This window comes from Hippopotamus amphibius, chromosome 2 (genome assembly GCF_030028045.1).
Source record: "Hippopotamus amphibius kiboko isolate mHipAmp2 chromosome 2, mHipAmp2.hap2, whole genome shotgun sequence".
Taxonomy (NCBI): Eukaryota; Metazoa; Chordata; class Mammalia; order Artiodactyla; family Hippopotamidae; genus Hippopotamus; species Hippopotamus amphibius.
The window spans coordinates 214,997,875-215,015,498 of NC_080187.1; the positions used below are offsets into that span (position 1 = coordinate 214,997,875).

General features: G+C 58.7%; 2 protein-coding genes across 6 annotated transcripts; one reads left to right on the top strand and one right to left on the bottom strand.

Annotated features, from left to right (window-relative positions):
* The first annotated feature begins 829 nt into the window (after positions 1–829).
* CPLX3 (complexin 3) lies at positions 830–5,210 on the top strand. The gene is made up of 3 exons (XM_057724739.1): positions 830–1,099; positions 2,273–2,360; positions 4,079–5,210. Exons 1-3 carry the CDS (start codon positions 936–938, stop codon positions 4,301–4,303), a joined length of 477 nt encoding a protein of 158 aa, XP_057580722.1. The 5' UTR covers positions 830–935; the 3' UTR covers positions 4,304–5,210.
* Positions 5,211–9,881: 4,671 nt separating this feature from the next.
* Positions 9,882–17,504, bottom strand: ULK3 (unc-51 like kinase 3). Of its 5 annotated transcripts, XM_057723342.1 has the most exons (16): positions 16,835–17,504; positions 16,038–16,178; positions 15,833–15,953; positions 15,171–15,275; positions 14,085–14,228; positions 13,812–13,894; positions 13,128–13,283; positions 12,853–12,958; positions 12,607–12,647; positions 12,290–12,392; positions 12,092–12,156; positions 11,927–12,005; positions 11,812–11,852; positions 11,406–11,453; positions 11,164–11,230; positions 9,882–11,055 (listed from the first exon to the last, which is right to left on the bottom strand). In XM_057723342.1, exons 1-16 carry the CDS (start codon positions 17,198–17,200, stop codon positions 11,039–11,041), a joined length of 1,683 nt encoding a protein of 560 aa, XP_057579325.1. In that variant the 5' UTR covers positions 17,201–17,504; the 3' UTR covers positions 9,882–11,038. The 5 variants fall into 5 exon arrangements, 3 of the variants coding, with proteins under 3 accessions (XP_057579325.1, XP_057579326.1, XP_057579327.1); XR_009051449.1 differs by lacking the exon at positions 11,927–12,005 and having other exon boundaries at positions 9,895–11,055; XM_057723343.1 differs by lacking the exon at positions 11,406–11,453 and having other exon boundaries at positions 9,895–11,055.
* Positions 17,505–17,624: the final 120 nt, after the last annotated feature.

The following is a 17,624-nucleotide window of genomic DNA, read 5'->3' on the forward strand; positions in this document are numbered from 1 at the left end:
CCTCTCCTCATGCTTTGATATGCTCATTTACCTTCCAGCATCACCTTAATCTCTCTGAAGAGTTCAGCCTTTTCCTGATGGTAACTGGGAGTGGGCTCCAAGCATGCAAGGAGGCCAAGGGCTGGCTTGACTGACAAAAGACCAGATAACCCACAGACCCTGAACCCTGTGCTATGGTGGGAGATGGAGTCACAGCTGTGTGTAATTCTGTCCCCAAATTCACCCAGAACAAGTAGTAGTGCCTCCAGATGCACTTCCTGGTCCAGCCCAGCCAGCCTCACCGTGAACAACTCTCCCTGCTCCCTGGAGCTCCAGGGGTCAGCAGGGCAGGCGCGTGACCGAGAACTCTGAGAGGCAACCCATGGAGCCATAATTGGGATTCCCTGCTCTCTGGTCTCCCTCCCTTTCCCAGCGTCAAGCTCTTTGGGCAGCTGCTGGGGCAGCGGGTTGGAAAGAAGGTTGGGGAGGGTCCAGGGCTCCTGGCATCTCCCGGCTGAAATCCTGGCTATCAGCGACCTGGGGGAGGAGGAAGTGGGGGGGAGAATAGGGAGCAGGGTACTGGGCGCGTAACAGCACAGCTCGTTCCCCTGGGGAGCGACCCCCCCACCCCACCCCGCCTAGCGGCGGGCCCCAATCCGTTGTCAGCAGTGCCCAGCGAAGCTTGGCATGGAAGGAGGCACGTGGGGGAGGCGGGGGTGAGGAGCGGGCACGTGGTCCAGCCTCCCCAGCCCCGTGCATGCCCCCCGCCCCTTGTGAGGAGGGGTGTGGAGAGGTGGAGGCGGGCCCGGGCAGGGGCGGGCGGTGGGCGGTGCAGAACGCTGGGCGCCTGCCTGCGGCGGGAGCTGTCCGCGAGCCCTAGTGCTGAAGTAGGCGCGGACGTGCCTGTGTGCCTGCCGCGTGGTACCCGGCGCCCGGTGCCCGGGCCAGCGAAGACCATGGCGTTCATGGTGAAGACCATGGTGGGCGGCCAGCTGAAGAACCTCACTGGGAGCCTGGGGGGCGGCGAGGACAAGGGGGACGGGGACAAGTCGGCCGCCGAAGCGCAGGGCATGAGCCGCGAGGAGTATGAGGAGTATCAGAAGCAACTGGTGGAAGAGAAGTGAGTGGGATCCCTTCCTGGCTCCAACGGCCCTCCCCAGCCCCGAGAGCCGCCCGACCCACCCTTAGGGCAGTCTCAGACCCCGAGTCCCTCCCCTACTTTTCTAGACGAGGTAAGAGGCTGGGATGCGCCCTCTAGGCTGCCCCCAGAGCCACCCCATCTCAAACCCAGAACCCCGCTCCACTTACGCATATGGGCGCAGAGGTAGTGGGGGCAGGGGCGCTGGGGGCCTGGGACAAGGTGGGGGCACGTGCATTTCTGACGAAACAAGTAATCCCTTAATCCGATCTGGTTCCAGCCGTCTGTCTTCCAACTGAGCTCCTCCGAGCCTGAGGCTCTGAGAAAACTGGTGCAGCTGAGGGGAAATCAGTCATGGAGACAGACCCTGAGATAGGGACACTCATAGATATTGAGGCTAGTTGTGTGAGGACAATGTTGGGACAAAGAGGCAGCTGGAGTGGAGTTAGGGGACGAACTCCACAGCGAGGCTGTTTGGGTCAGATTCTGGCTTTGCTTCTTTTTATCTGGGTGACCCTAGGCAAGTTATTTAACCTTTCTGCACCTCAGTTTCTTCTGTAAAATGGGGATGGTAATAAAACTGGTCATATATTTATGAGGGTTAAATTACGTAATACAACATAAACCACTTAGCGGAATGCCTGGAACATGGTAAATCATTAAATGTTAGCTATTATTTCACTTAATTGTGATAACAGTTTTGTGAGTTGCAAAATCTCATCCCCATTTTACAAAAGAGGAAGGTAAGTGACTTACTCAAAGACATAAAGTGGTAGTGGATCCAGGACGTGAGACCATGTCTGTCCCCAATACTTTGCCCCATGTGACACAAACTGTCAGGAAAGGAAAAGACAGATGGAGTCGGAGGCCACGAGGGACGTACGTTAGGGTCCGCAGAGACAGCCAGACAGACACCCCCGACCCAAAGGCTCCTGTCCAGAGACGGGTGCAGAGGCAATAAAGGGCTCTGTGATACCTGGGAGAGGCAGTAAAGATTAATCTTGTCTGGTCAGAGCACCCAACATACAGGCCCGCAGGTGGGAGTGATGCAAACTGTGGCCAGGACGAGGAGACCCTCCCCCCGCCCATTTTCTCAGCCCTAGGAGTGACTCTGCGCCCCACCCCCACCCCACCCCCTGCCCTGTGCCCCCACAGGATGGAGCGGGACGCGCAGTTCACGCAGAGGAAGGCAGAGCGGGCCACGCTGCGAAGCCATTTCCGAGATAAATACCGGCTGCCCAAGGTAAGCTTAGGAGCCTGGGCTGCAAGGCACTTCCGGGACCCCTGAGCTCTGGGCTCTGGGATCCTTTCCCCCATGCTCTGCCTTGCAGCTCTCAGGGAGTGTTTGATTAAATCATTGGTTCTCTCACTCATTCATTCATTCATGGTTAACTGGTGACCGCCACAGGCCAGGGCTTGGCGCTGAGGGGTAGTCCAGTCCTCAGGAGACTGATAGGTTTGTGTTTCTTGAGTCAGTCCAGGCCCCTTCTCTCTTCCAACCACCACTCACCCAACCCAGAGTCAGGCCTACACAGATGAAAAGTTGGAAGGTAGTAGATTTTACCACAGACGTAAAATCTCTTGGGGCTTCTGAACACCGAGGGAGGGAAGTAATAGGAGAGAAGGCAGCACCTTCTGTGTGCCAGCCACTTGACCTACCTTTACATAACTCCTCAGTAACTCTGCCAGGTAGCTACTACCCACATCTACAAATAAGGAAACTGAGGCTCAGAGAGATTAAGGAACTTGGCTAAGGCCATACAACCAGCGAGTGATGGAACTGGGATCAGAGATCAAGCCTGTGTTTGCTGAGCCTGCACTTGCTCCCAGACCCCTGGCTGCCTTCCAGAGCATGAAGTCTGTCTGCAGAGAGCAAAGTACCCCCTTGGTTGCCCAAGCAGCCAGAAGGATATCTCCCCTAAGCACTGCAGCATCAGATGACCATGTAAGTGTTCTACTCCTGTTGCCTAAAGAGAGAACTGAGGCACAAGCCACTCCCAGTGCCCAGAATTGTGCTAGACTCTGAGGAGAAACAGAAGCACAGGCTACAGTACACCTGACCTTGATCTTCCACTTGAATTGGAAAATCAGATATGTGAACATCACATTCACTCATTCAGCAAATGTTTACTGAGCCCCTGGCTGCCTCTGACACCCCACAGGGCACTAGTCTTTTGAAAATCTCTCTACGGGAGAGTTAAACTCAGCTAGGAATGGAGTCATTCCTCAAATGCTTGCACTAAGCATATAAGAGACACAACTCTGCCATCAGGGAACTCTGAGTCCGGTAGGAGGGAGAAGACTTAGCTGTAACCAAGGAGGACATAATGTGGAAAGCTCCGGGGCCCCCAAAGGAACAGGGAAATGCAAAGACAATCAGTAGGTAGGTGCTGTGCAAAGAGAGCACAGCTGTTGGAATCAGGGACATAGGTTTAAATCTAGCTCCCTCACTTGCTAGTGGTGTGACCTTGGGCAAGTTACTTACATAAGTGATCTGAGCCTCAATTTCCTTATTTGTAAAATCAGGAAAACAATACGCACCTCACAGGGTTGTTGTGAGAATTAAAAGCACTCAGCTCAATGGCAGCCACATGATAGGTGTCTGATGAATGGAACCCACCCCTGTGATCGGTAACATCCTTCAGTGTGGTTAACGATAGTCAACACACGACTTGGCTGACTCAGTCCGACTCCGAAGTAGTTTCACCTTCTCATTACTCACTATGCTAGTGTCTTACCTTTAGTGTCTCAGAGTGAAGTAAGGTGCTGTAAAAATGCAAGGTCTCCATATCCAAGTGTCAAAAGCTTGATTCTGGGATGGGGGAGGGGGACTGAGCTCCCCGGGACATGGACCTCGAGAATCTTGGGGCCTGGAACCCAGTCCAGGCCTCTTCCCTGCTCCTCAACTCGGTTCTTACACAGTCTCCAACCCCACCCACCCCTTTCCCTCTTCCCTTTCAGAACGAGACAGATGAGAGCCAGATCCAGATGGCAGGTGGCGACGTGGAGCTGCCCCGAGAGCTGGCCAAGATGATTGAGGAGGACACAGAGGAGGAGGAGGAGAGGGCCTCGGTTCTTGGGCAGCTGGCCAGCCTCCCTGGCTTGGATCTTGGCTCACTCAAGGACAAGGCCCAGACCACTCTAGGGGACCTCAAGCAATCAGCTGAGAAATGCCACATCATGTGACTACTTCCTCTGGGGTTGTCCACTGGGGTGACCAGAGGGCTGGGCCCACATAAGTGCTAACAGCATATCCCATCTTGGCTTTGTTTCCCTGCCCCAGGCCAGCCCCAGGACCCTTCTCATCCATGGCTCCAATCTGCCTTCTGCTTTCTCCCTCTCCACTGGGAGCAAAGTCCCCATTCCTCACCCTTCCCCTCAGTCCCCATCCTCCCTACTCAGCCTGGGAAGGCTTCCCAAGATTGTAGGAATAGGCCCGACCCTCTCTGGTCATTGCCCAAGTTCCTGCACACAGGAGCACCCATGGAGGGACACACGGAGGGACACACAGAGGGACACAGAGACCCTGGCACGTGCAGAGGGATGCCACAGATGCATCCTGGCACACACAGACACAAACACAGGCCAGCTCCCCTGGGTGCCTAGCTCCTCGAGACACCAACACTCAGATATGCTTAGAGGGGGCTTTTGGCAGACACTCTCAGCAGACAGGAGGCCTGAGTTCAAGTCTCCACATTTATTCTCCTTGAAACCCACTCCCCTTTCTGGGCCTCATTTCATCATCTATAAAATGGGAATGGACTGGGTGATTCCTAAGACTTTCTAGCTTGGCCTCCCTGGTCCCTGAGAGCCAACCCCACGCCCCTCCTTGGGTAGGGCTGCAGCTGCAGCCGTAGTCTGCAGCGGCTGCCACTGTGGGCTCTGGCTCTTGGAAGCTGAGCCTATGTGAGGGGCCTAGTGCCAAGGATGAAGCTGGCACTGAACAGTAGCCCAGGCAGCTCCAGGCCTTCTTTGGGCCCAGAGCCCAGCAAATTTCTGTTCTGTTCCTGTAGAACTCTCTCTGGATTCCATAGCTGGAATTCTCTCAGCTCAGTGAAAACTAAAATTTCCAGATGCCCTGCCTATTCTCCCACTTCTTACTGATCTCCAAGAGTCATGGGTTTCACAGGCCCCTAACCCTGCTCTTGGAGTGGTGTCCTCTACCTCCTCACCCACAGCTTCACAGGAGCACCAGCTCCTATAAAATATTCAAGCTCTGTCCTCCTAGGGCCCTGGGCTGGGGCAGGGTCCCCTCATTGACTGAGCCCTAGGTTCAACCTGCGGCCAGAGGAAACAGATCTGGGCTTTGAGGAGGATGTGGCAGCCATCTGGATGGGCTGCACCTGGGGAAGGCAGAGCCTCTGGGTAATTACCTGAGACTAAAGGAGGGGCTGAGACTCAACCAGCGGCTGTCTCTGGATCCCCTTCCACATCTTGGAAGTGGAAAGTGTAACAAAAAGAAGGCAGGGCAACTGTGTTCCAGCCCAGGCACTGCTGTGTGACTTTGAGCAGGTCCCTTTCCCTCTCTGAGCCTGTTTTCCCTCCTGTGAAATCAAGAGCCCCCCACCCAATAATAATAATACCTGTTTCAAAGGGTGACCATTTGTAAAGCCCTTGGCACATGATGGACAATATCAATAAAAGGTAACTCATTCTTTAAAAAAAATGAAGAGTCCAAATCTCACCCTGCTCACCAGTGGGGGGCGGGAGGGGGGAGCGCGGAGTGGGGAGTCCAGGAGACCAACCAGGAGGGTCCACAAGCAGCCCATCCCAGGGGCTCGAGAGGAACAAGATGCTACAGGCCAACTCCGGTGCCCCCACTTGATACCAGCCTGTGGAGAAGCCAGCCAAGATTTACAGGCAGAAGAGCCATCCCAGGGTTCAGTTTCAAGAGCAAAGCTTCCATTAGGCCTCCTTTGTAAAATAAGAACAAGGAACATAAAACCTGTGCAGTAGGTAATGTGGGGAGGGACAGGTAGAAGAGAAAGAGAGGACAAGGATTCAGGAGGGTGGAGGCAGGGAGGGGCGCAGGCCCGGGATCTGGGCAGTGCTGCTTGGGCCCTCACACTGGGCCTTCTCTCTTGAGCATCCCAGGGGAAGGGGTCTGGGCCTCTGAACTGCTCCTAGGCTGCCCTCCCCCTCCCCCAGGGTAGTCACCGGACAAAAACCCCTCCTGACCTTCCTGGAGCTGGAGGAGACCAAATTCTGGCTCCAGGCTGTGTGGGGGGGGAGGGGGGGCGGCGGGGGCAGGCACGGGCCTCCTCGGCAGCAGGGCCGCAGCAGGGCCCGCGTCAGCACTCCGCCCTCCAGGGGCCTTCTGCCTAATGGGATTGGACAGACCCCTTTCCCCTCAGTGGTTTGCAAGACCGAGAGCGAAAGAGGCAGGGCTGTGGGCTGTGGGGAGGCTGGGGGGTTAGCACGCACTGAACCCTCACAAAATGGGCTGGCTGGGGCCTGGGGTTAGGGAGCGGGAGGGGGCTGAGCCCCCACTCTGGTTCCTTTCTCACAGCCTGAGAGCCCTGAGAAGCTCTGACCTGTCTGTACATCCCTGGACTCAGTGTGTGTGTGTTGGGGGGGCGGGGTAGTGGAGGCCCTGGGGCAGAAGGAGCTGGCTCTGGGGCTCAGGCAGAGATGGGCAAGGAGGGCAGGCTGAGGGGTCCCCTGGCTCTGCTGGCCTCCCCTGCCTCCCTCTTCCTTCCCCTGCTCTCTGGGCTTCCCTGTCAGTCCACGTCCCTCTCATCTCTGTACCTGTCCTACACCTATGCCCTCAGCGTGGGGCTGACCTGGCCGAGCCGGAGCCCCCTCTTCACCTACCCCATTCCCAGCCCTCAGGGTCTGTCTACCTCTACTACGAGACTGCCACTCTCCTCCCATCCTGCTTCTACTCCCACTCAGACAATCCCTTTCTCCATGTTCGTCTACCCTCCCAGTGTGATGTGAGGGCCACAAAGAAAACCACTTACCACCCAAACTTCCCCTTTCAGACTGGTTCAAGTCCCACCATTAGGACACCATAGTTTAGAGAAGGTAATTGCTTCTCCTGACCCCTCCTCCCGTTCTGTTTTCTTCCTCCTCACCCTGCAGGCAGTCTGGGGATACAGGAAATGTTGAGAGGTGATGAGACGGCCCCTCCAACGCCCCCTCTATTCTTTCAAGAGCAGGACAGCAGAGGTGGCCAGCCCGCCCCCTCTCACTCCCACCCTCAGGTTCTCTGGCCCCAGAAACAGGGGACTTAAGGGAGATTAGTGGCAAGCCCTCGCCCCTGCCCAGCTCAAGTCCTCCTCTGCCTTCCACCCCTCCAGACGGCTCAGGCCTGGTTCCCAGACGGAGGAGGGGTACAAAGACAATAAGTGACTCTCTGGAGACCAGCTGGTCTCCAGGGAGGAGCTGGAGAGGGCAGCGATGGGTTTGGAGTTCAGAGGATCTCCCCTTCCCCCCAGTGGCCAGATGGTCCCTCCTCAAACACCGGAGGCCCCAGCAGGGGCAGGCACTGGGACATGTGGGGGACTGTCCGTTCACTGAGCCCGAGCTGCTGGCAATGCCTGTGGACCCAGCTGACTCCTGAGGCTGGGTTGGGGGTAGGGAGCCACACATGAGGGGAGTGGGAGGGAACCACAAAGCCTGTGCCCTGCCCCCCACCCAGTGCCCACCAGACATCACTGCTCCTGGAATCCACGTGAGGCTTGGGAGAGCAAGGGAGCCGGGGGAGCTGCGTCTGGGAAGTAGCAGCGTTGAAGCTGCCTGGCCTTCATCCAGCAAGAACTGTGCCTGCGCCCGAACGATCACGAGTGCATGTCCGTGTGGGGTCTGCATGGAGCTGTGAGCTCGTACATGGGTTTCCGTGTTTCTGTAGGTGTCTGTGGCCCATGGCCTGTTAGTGTCCACCTGTGGGATTTCGAATGTATAGGTGTGGATATTGAGTTACTCTGGGGAAAGCGTCCCCTTCCCTCATGCCCTAGCCTCAAGGTTGGGCCATCTCCCTCTCAGGGAGGGCTGGGATGGCAGCTGGCCTCTGAGGACAGGAGCCTTTCTAGATGAGCTCCTTCAGGAACCAAGGTTCTATGTCCTTCTTCATCCCCAGTTAAGGGGGCAGGCTGGACACAGGGACACCTGGGTCGCCCACTCTGCTCCAGAAGCCCATCCACTTCTCCCAGGGTTGGTCCCTTGGGAGAAAGGCCCAGTGCTGGCTGGACTTGGGGAATTTAGTGGAGGCAGGAGGACAGGGCAGGGTGAGCACCCAGATGCTGGGGGGCTGGTTTTGGAGGGGCCTGCCCTGCCTTGGGCACTTTTAAAAGGTGAGAGGTAGAAACAACTTTCACTCCTAGGAGAAAAAATATATTATTAAAAAAGCAGATTAGCATATTTCCCATAGGCCTCTGTCATTCAAAGAAAGCCCTAGGGAGCCCCACTTCCTCTGGCTGGGCTGCCTCCCTCCTTGGCAGGTGGCTTAGACACATCGAAATGTCTTGCCCAGGGAGGGCCCTTCCCCAGGGCCTCCTCCACTGGCCTCAGCCTCCTGGGCCCTTCCTGTACCCAGTGCCCCCCGGGGGCACACTCCTCTCCACACCCACACTCCCCCACCCCCCCCCTTACCCTGGGCCAGTGAGCGGGCGGGGAGCTAGACAGCCAATGCAGACAGCACAAATAAACAACTGGGGTCTGCGAGGCCAGCCTTCATCCCATCATCCTTCCATTCAGTTAGCCTTTCCCAAACCCAGTCCTTCCTCATTCCCACTCTCCCTCCCCACCAGTCTCCATGAACCCACCCAGCTGAGTCCCTTCATTCTCCTCCTTCCCCTCATTTTACTCATTGAGGCCTTTTCGTCCAGCCCATTCCCAGAGATAGTCTGAGTGCATTCCTCTCTCTAGATCTGAAAATAACATTTATTGAATTCTGGGTGCCAGGCTCATGCGCACTGACTCGTTTAATCCTTACACATTCCCACGGGGTGTTTATCTTCATCCTCATTCTACTCAGAAACGGGCTAATCAATGGGTCCCAAGCTTCAGGGCCAAATGGCAAGGCCCGGATTTTTAGCTTTGCCTCCTGCCGCCTGGGCCACTGCTCTACACTGCCTCCCCATGGACAGGCTTCAGGGAAACTAGGTCCCTCCTAGCGTTCCCTTCCCCGTACAGCAACCCTTTAAGGTCTGCACAGAAGGCTGAGCAGCTAGGGAACTCCTGCCTTGGTGGCTGCCCAGGGGGTGCGCGCCCCCTCCCTTAAGTCCCCAAAGGCACTCCCGAGTGCCATTCCGGCCCAGACCCCACCAGTGGCTGGGGTGAGGGCTGCTGGAAACCACCCCTACCTGGGAGGGCCTGGGGAGCCGAGCCTGAGTACAACACACCCTAGAGGATGCCCTTTCCCTGGTCCAGCTCCCTGCCCACCCACTGGCCCAGGGTATGAGGGGATGGGGGCCGGGGATCCTGTCTTGGGGGAGGGAGCATGCAGTGCAAAGCAGAGATTTCACAGGACCAACTCTTGCCACTGCGCCCTCCTCCACGTGCAGGGAGGAAGGGCCTTGCCTGGGCTCCCAGGCCTGCGCTGGTCTTGTGGGGGGTGGGAGGACTGGCGGCTGGTCAGCCCGACTCTCCCAGATCCCCCAGGGGCTGAGGGCAGAAGGCAGATGTGGCTCTCACTCCCCCACCGCCCTGGGGCCTCCCCCAGCCCTCCCTCAGTCACCCAGCTTCTTCCGGGGCCCCTCTAGCCCCAGCCTGTGAACAGGGGTTACCTCTCCTGTTTTTCCCAGGTCAAGAAGAGAAGAACAAGTTTAGAAAATAATTTAATAGAAAAACAATGAATTACATTCTTTACACCCAGCCTCCTACGGGGAAGGCAGACACCTCTTGCCCCAAGGAGGCATTTAAGGGCAGAAGGGTTAGAGATCACTAACACCTTCTCTGATTTTTTAGAAAAGAAACCCCTAAAGAACTCTAGGCATATATTTTCTTTCCAGATTATAATCACTTTGTTCTCCTGAAAGCCCATGTAGGGGGTCGAGGAGATACTAGCAGTCCCGTTGGAGAGATGGGGAGACCCAGGCCCAGAAAGGGGAAGGAGCTTGCCCGGGGTCACACACTGGAGGAGCAGCAGTGTCAGGCCTAGAACCAGGTCTCCTGGATCACTGGGTCCCCTGGAGCCTGACAGGCCAGGCAGCCCCCATGCCTCCCCCTCCCCGGCCAGGACCAGCTCCGTGGCCAGTAGGGGCATTCCCCAAAGAGGGATGAAGGCGGGAGGGAGGAGGATTGAGGACCCCTCCCTTGCGCCCCCAGGGCCAGAGCAAGAACAAAGCATGGGTTTCTCACATTTGCCCCACCTCTATAAAAGATATTATTTTCACGCATGAAGGATTATCTTAAAATACTGAGAGGGTGGGCAGGAGTCAGCTCCCAGGAAGACTGGTGAGTTCTGTGGGGCTGAGTGCATATGGTGGGATGGGTGGTCCCTGAGGGGTCTTGGAGTGCCCTGTTTCAGTGCAAGGAGAGAGGTGAGTTGCAATAAAGGCTCCCAGGAAGGACAGGGGTGGGCACAGGGCACAGCTGCCTGCTGGCAGGGAGGAGAAAGAGCACACGTGCTCTGCAGAGGGCCCCTTGCTCATCGCAGAGCAAAAACAGAAATCAACAGGCTCAGGGCCCAGCAACCACCAAATAACAAAAGTCGCGTGAAAGAAACACTCTTCTCCCAGAGCCCTCCCCATGCCGTGCCAAGGCCCCGTGCTGCCAGCACACACCGTGGGCTGTCAGACCTTCCACGGGGTTAAGAGGCTTTCAAGGCGTGCTGGGAACCCTGGGATGTGCGGGGTCCCGGTGTTGCCCATCCCGGAAGCCTGCTCCGCAGGGCTGCTCCGGGCCACGGAGTTCTGGGCGCCAGCTGGGCTGCGTGTTCCCCCAATTCCCAGTGACGCGTCCAACCATCCTTCGGGGTCACTGCACTGTGCAAGCTGTGAGGGGAAAGGGGCGGCATCGCTCTCAGGTCTCTGGCAAAAGAGGCCGAATCCCCCCTTTCAGCCCTCTCCGGGTGGAGCGTCAGACCCCAGGGCGGGACTCACAGCTACGAACAGACTCCGACAGCCCCTCTTTGTCCAGGGTCTCGGCTTCCCAGTGAGACTCCCTCATCTGTGGAACATAAAGCACAGAGAGGGTGATGGAGAGCCCTTCAGACAGAGGTGAGAGGGAGACATACGCAGCGGGGAGTGGGGGTCACACAGCGGGGAGCAGGGGACAGAGAGCCACAGGCAGAGAGGAACAGAACACAGACAGCTTCGCCCCAGGGGGGGCCCCACATGCCCACCTTGACCTGCTCCTTCAGGTATTCGGCTCGAGCCATGAGATTCTGAACCTGCCCAGGGAAGACGCGCCCATGGACGTGGGGTGAGGAGAGGCCTTCAAACGGAGCTCCTCCTCACTCCCGACGCTCTCCACAACGCTCTGCCTCATTAGAACACCGTGCCTCTGAGTGCCTATCTGCCCCTTCCTCCAGGAAGCCTCCCGACTGCTGCTGGGTCCCCAGATCCTGCCTGTCCCCCTGCCCTGACTGGAGCCCTGATGGCATGTGGGGGGCCGCCAACTTAGCAACTCTGTGAGGTCTAACTCCCAGAACTGGACCACCCTGAGGGGATCTGAGGAGGTCCCCACAAATGGGAGCAGGGCAAACAGGGACGAGGAAGCCCCCCAACCCTCCCGAGCCCCATGGGCACCTCAGTGTGAAGCAGCTCCCGCCTCCGGCCAGGGGGTTCCGCTGCAGAGAGAGGGAGGGCGCGTGGTGAAGGCAAGGCGGCCAGGGGCTGGGGGGAGCGTGTGACGGGGCCTCACCTGCCAGCAGTAGGAGCAGCTCCCCCAGGCTGTGCTGGTACAGGCCCAGCGCGTCCTGCTCCCCGCCAGCCTCTTCCTCCTGCAGCCGCAGGGGCACCAGGTCATTTAGGGTCACGACCTGGACGCCTCCCTCCCCCGCCCGGACCCCTCCCACTGGCTACAAACCTTGGCCATGGCAGCGGAAGCCACTTCCAGGGCAGCTAGGAGGCGCGGCTTGTCCCGGGCCATCTCTGGGATGAGGGGCAAAGGCTCAGGGGGAGGCGCGCAGCCTGCTTCCTCATCTCAGGATGCCTCCCCCACCTGCCTCCCCTCAGGCTGGGGGGAAGCTGCTGGAGCTGGTGACCCGCCAGGATCAGGGCCTACCTCTGAGCAGGTCTCGGGCAGAGGTCCCCTGCCTCGACAGGGCCCGACTGGAGGAGGAGACGATGGCCTTGAGCTCCTCAGCGCGGGACACATACTGCCCCACCTGCAGGAGGAAGGGGCGGAGGAAGGGCTGTTCCCCCCACCTGCCTCGCCAGCACCCACCTCCAGGCTCTCCCTCCGTGGCTGCCCCGCACTAATGCCAGGCGTCAACTGAGGCTGGCCTGGCCCCCTTCCCAGGCGGAGAAGTTCCTCTAAGACAGCCAATCCCCAGAGGCTCTGGGATCCCTCACCCATTTCCTCAGGGCACTCTCATTCACCTTGGCCTTAATTGCCTCCTTCCGCTGGGTGTCCACTTCGTCTGCAGAAAGTCGGGGTTTATGTGAGGAGTCTAGAGCGAGGAGACCCCTGCCCACACCAAACCCTCGGGAGTCCCCCAAAGCACTAAGCTCCAGATGCACCCTCTGCCTTGTCTCCCACGCAACTCTGGAAGGGGAGCTGCTTCTGGAATGCAGCCACTGCAGCTACGGCCGACCCCACCCCGCTACACCCGGCCTGGCACTCACAGTGCAGGGCAGGCACGAAGAAGTCCAGAGCCTTGCAGTAGAGCGATAAGGCGGCCGCAGCGTCCCCCTCCTGGTCCTTCTTCACAGCCTCCACCACCAGGGCGGTCTGGGGGACGGGCGGGTAAGGAGTCACGCCCACCCCCTTACTCACCACTGGGGTGATGCCCTGAGCCCAGCCTCTGCCTCCTGCCGGGCAAGTCAGCTGGTCACCACGGAAAGGAGCAGATGAAACCCCCAACCTGCCCCGAGCCCACCCATCTCCACTGGTTGCTCACTGCTCGTGCCAGGCTCTCCCCACTGGGCATGTGCTCCAGGTCCACCCAAGGGTGGGCAAAGAAGTCCTGGAAGGAGATGCGGTGGCTGGGGTCCCGCTCCAGGAGCCGCTGCAGCAGGTCCCGGCAGTCCTGGGAGAGTGGGGGACGCAGGGGGAGCTGTGGAGGTGGGGGAGGTACAGATCACACTGGGCTCTGCCACTGCAGTCCCCAGCCCCAGGGACCTGTCAGGACCACCCTGTCCTGGGATGACCCGGAGAGACACATCTGACAGATGAAGAACGTGAGACCAGGAGGAACAGTGATGGGTCAGAGGGCCGCAGCCAGTGACAGCCAAGCCTCCTCCCCCAGGCACCTGTCCACGCCCTCCCTGGAACCCGTAGCTGTCGTGGAACCCTGTTTTCAGATCCTTTTCCCCTGTCTGGAATATGCCCCTGGGAAGGCTGGGCCTAGGTCTGCTTTGGCCTCCTCCCCACAGGGGCCTGTAACAGATCATGGGGCAGGCCCTCTGCTCCCTGCTGTGGCTGATCTGGGTCCTTGGAAGTGAATGGAGCAGACTTCCCGGCTAGAGTGTGTCCCAGCTCCACGAAGGTGGCCACAGTCTGTGCAGGTGGCAGTGAGGTCTCCCGCCTCAGGGCCCTGACTCCCTCTGCCCCCCAACAGTTGCCAAGGCCCTACTAGACCTACCTCAATAACCCGGTTGCTCCGGATCTTCTCTTCCAGCTCCGAGAACGACCTGGAGGCAAAGGGGGGCTGCCCGAAGAGGGCTTCTGTGGAAGGGAGGCAGAGGCGAGGCTGGGGGGGATAGGGTCAAGTCTGGCCTGGCCCAATCCTGGGGAGGGGCACCAGACCAGGAGAGTCAGCGTTCTTATTAAAAGCTTTCAGGAGTGGCCCAGAGAGGCCATGCCTGAGGACACACAGTGCAGGCCTCCAGGTCGGGGCAGGGGACGGAGCTCTCACCGTACAGGATGACCCCCACGGACCAGAGGTCCACACGGGCGTCGTACTGACGCTGACACACCATCTCGGGAGCCATGTAGAGGGGGGAGCCACGGAGCACGTGCTTCTCATCCCAGGGTGACATGTGCTGTGCGAAGCCGAAGTCTGCAGGCAAGAGGCCAGGCGGCAGGGTTCAGATTACAGCTGCTTCTGCTCCTGGCCTTTACAGCCTCACCCTGGGCTCCAGACTCCCCAGGATTTTTTTTCTTTTTCTCTTTTTAATTTGGTTGTGCTGGGTCTCAGTTGTGGTAGGCGGGCTCCTCAACTGAGGCTCGCCTGCTCCTTTACTTGCGGCATGCAAACTCTTAGTTGCGGCATGCATGTGGAATCTAGTTCCCTGACCAGGGATCGAAACCCGGCCCCCTGAATTGGGAGCTCGGAGTCTTAACCACTGTGCCACCAGGGAAGTCCCTAGACTCACCAGGATTAATCCCACTTTCCTACTTTGCTCAGGCCATTTCTCTCATTATAAACCTGGAACACCCTCCTACCTCTTTCTTTGGGAGCGTATATCCTACCCATCCTCCTCAGTACCTTTTTCCCAGGAAGCCCACCTTGATCACGCCAGCAACGAGGGTTCACTAAAGGTTAGAACTTTCCATCACTGTCCCACCGAGCTCAGTGGACCTCTCTGGCCTCCAGCTTCAAGTCAGTTCTCCTCCAAATGTTACCAGGGGCCACAACCACCCCTTTCCCACCTCACACTTTCCAACACTGCCACAGACTGAGTCACAGTCTGAGCCCCAATCTTGGTGACAGATAAAGTGCTAACCTTGGTCACGATCTGAACCCTGACTCTGGTCCTGGCCCTGACTCCAGACTGAGCCCTTACCCCACCCATGACATGGCTGGAGTCGCCCATGGGTAGCCCAAGAAAGGCCCTCCCTTTTGGTGACGGGGTCCATCTCCGGACCTCCCAGTCTGTCGCTGTTTGATGACTCAAGAGAGGGCTGCATGAGAACCAGGGCTGCTGAGTGAGCCCAGGCAGGAAGAGGCCTCTGCACACCCACCCTCCATACCTCCACACCTTCTGTTTCAGACTCACACCTGCCAGTTTAAGGTGGGGCTTCTCCAAGGAGCTCAGCAGAATGTTCTGTGGCTTCAGGTCCAGGTGAGAGATGTTCCGTTCGTGCAGGAACTGCAGGGCACTCGCTGGGGAGCAGGACCCGTGCAGACAGACAGGTCGGAGAAGCCCATCTCCCACCCCCCTCACCTGCCCAGGCTTATATGGCTGCCTCTTCAAGCCTGCACAACCCCACTTCTGGCCTGGCTGGTCTACTGAATGCTTTACATACAAGCACCAGGCTCCCCCTGCTGCTAAGAACGTGCCCCACCACCACCTTGAGTGACCGCCTTCCTCCCCTGCACCCCTTCACAAGTCTCCCCTCCTCCTAGAAGCCTCCCTAGATGCCCCAGCCCTTTAGCCCTCGCTCTTTTCCTTGACAAAGTACTTGCATCTTTGGAATGTTCTACGAGGTCTTTGCATTACGTTTCACGTGTGGAAACCTCTACTCCCCGCAGATGGGGCCCCTCCTCGACTCCCTCACAGCATCCTTAAGCCAGGGTGGGCACATAGGAAGGGCCCTAAAAATCCAAGCTGGGATGCAAGGCAACCGCTAAGAGTGTCAGAGCGCTAAGCCCGGGGCAGAGGTGGGGGGGAGGGCAGAGATCATGGGAAGGGGTGTCAGGCTGGGGTCAGAGGCTTTTACCCAACTGCTGCATGAAGACTCGAGCCACCTTCTCAGGCAGAATCCTGCGGGTGTGGATGAAGCGAGACAGGTCACCTCCTGCGCAGAACTCCATGATGAGGTAGATGTTGTCACTGTCCCACTGCAGGTAGAGGCAGAGAGGAGGCTTGAAGAGAGCGTCCCTTCTCCAGCCCCCTTTAGGGGTGGCCCCATCCCAGGCCCACACCTGGAAGTCTTTCAGTTGCACAATGTGGGGGTGTCGAATGCCCTTGAGGATCTCAATCTCTGTCAGTAGGTTTTCCACAGATGCCTTGTTGAGACTCTTCTTGGCCACGCACTTTATGGCCACCACCTCGCGAGTATCCTTCTGTGGGGACAGGAGATTTGAGGACTCTGCCTTGATGGGACCAGGGACCATGCGTGGCCAGAAGGGCTCTGGTTCCCTCCACCCCTCTCCCCCTCACACCAGCATCCAGGCTTCCCAGCTGCCCCTTCTCAGGCCGATGCGGCACCGGGATTCTGGAATCCCGGCTTCCCCACCAGCCTGGTGTTCTCTGCTCCACAATCCCTTTCATTGTATTCTGGAGTGCCCCTGTTAAGGCATGTTATTCACTCCTCTAAACCGCCCACTCTGCTTCCTAAGTGGGTCCAGCCTTCTAGAACCCTGCCCCAGACTCCTCCCAGCCCACGGGTATCCTCCCTGTTTCGAGCCTATTCTTCGGCCACTGACACCGAGGCTCCATCGAGGTCTCCACCCGTCTCTTCACGCAACAGGGGTGTGTGCATATGTGTTTGTTTTGAAAGCCTGCTGCTGGCGGTCACCACCCACCTCCTCCACGGAAGGTCGGCCTCGGACAGGGCAGCCGCCAGCTGCTCTCACGCCGTCTCTAACCCCTCCTAGTTCCCCGGCCCAGCAGCCGCCTGGGCTTGCTCGGTCTGGCGGGCACCCGGGCCGGGCCCTCAGAAGTTCCCGCGCCCCTGATTCCTGTCTCGCACAGAAGCCCCGGGGCGCCCCGCACCCACCTTGGCGTAGGCCTTGAACACCTTGGCGTACGTGCCACTGCCCAGGCGCTCGGTGAGAATGAAGCCGTCCAGCCGCGGGGGGGCCCAGCCTGGCCCCGCCATCCCGACCGCCCCGCGGCCGCTGCCGGGCGCTTCCTGGTCCCCTGCGCCAGGTTCCGGCCAGGAGCCGAGAAGGGAGAGCGCGCAGCGGCCAGACTGGACTCCACGCTGCCCCCAGCGGCGCCCGCCGGAAGTGAAACGCGGCGGGCGGGGCGCCGGCTCCCCATCGCCGCCGCGCCCCGCCCCTCCAGGTGCTGCTCCTGGGCGCCTCCTCCGCCTCCGCCCGCGCTGGAAATCACATGAGCCGCCACTACCCGCAAGATCCATCTGGGATGGATAGAGGGATAGAGGAGCTCGCGGGCCTAGCGGGAGTTAGTGGAGGTCGTCACACGAGGTCACCTGGGGAATCTCATCCAGGTTCAGACAACATCCTAGAGGTCGCCCACGTGAAGGGGCGAGAAGACAGAAGCCCAGCTGAGCAGGTGTGTAAGACGGGGGAGGGGGGTTCAAAGAGGTCCCCCTCCCCCAAGACCAAAAGCTCATAAAGCGGAAGTACTGGGACAAGAAAGTACCGTGGAAGAGGACAAGCAATCTCGGTAAGGGGCTGACCCCCAGGGATGAGGGGCTTGGCCTGTCACAGACCACCCAGGGAGTAGAGTGGCCAGGCATCTTCACTGTCTCCTCTCACCTATGGCTGGTGTGCCTCAGCCCCTACCCTGTGGGCCACTCCCATCCTCCCAAGTCCAGCAGA

Bases quoted from the DNA above. Each gene is read 5' to 3' on its own strand.
- ULK3 (XM_057723342.1), bottom strand. From the start codon at position 17,200: ATGGATCTTGCGGGTAGTGGCGGCTCATGTGATTTCCAGCGCGGGCGG. The intron at 16,179-16,834 runs GTGGGTGCGGGG...CTGTCCCCACAG, and splicing joins TGTTCAAGGCCTACGCCAAG to AAGGATACTCGCGAGGTGGT. The intron at 12,648-12,852 runs GTGAGTGCCAGG...GACTTTCTGCAG, and splicing joins CTTCGTGCCTGCCCTGCACT to ACGAAGTGGACACCCAGCGG.
- CPLX3 (XM_057724739.1), top strand. From the start codon at position 936: ATGGCGTTCATGGTGAAGACCATGGTGGGCGGCCAGCTGAAGAACCTC. The intron at 1,100-2,272 runs GTGAGTGGGATC...GTGCCCCCACAG, and splicing joins AAGCAACTGGTGGAAGAGAA to GATGGAGCGGGACGCGCAGT. The intron at 2,361-4,078 runs GTAAGCTTAGGA...CTTCCCTTTCAG, and splicing joins ATAAATACCGGCTGCCCAAG to AACGAGACAGATGAGAGCCA.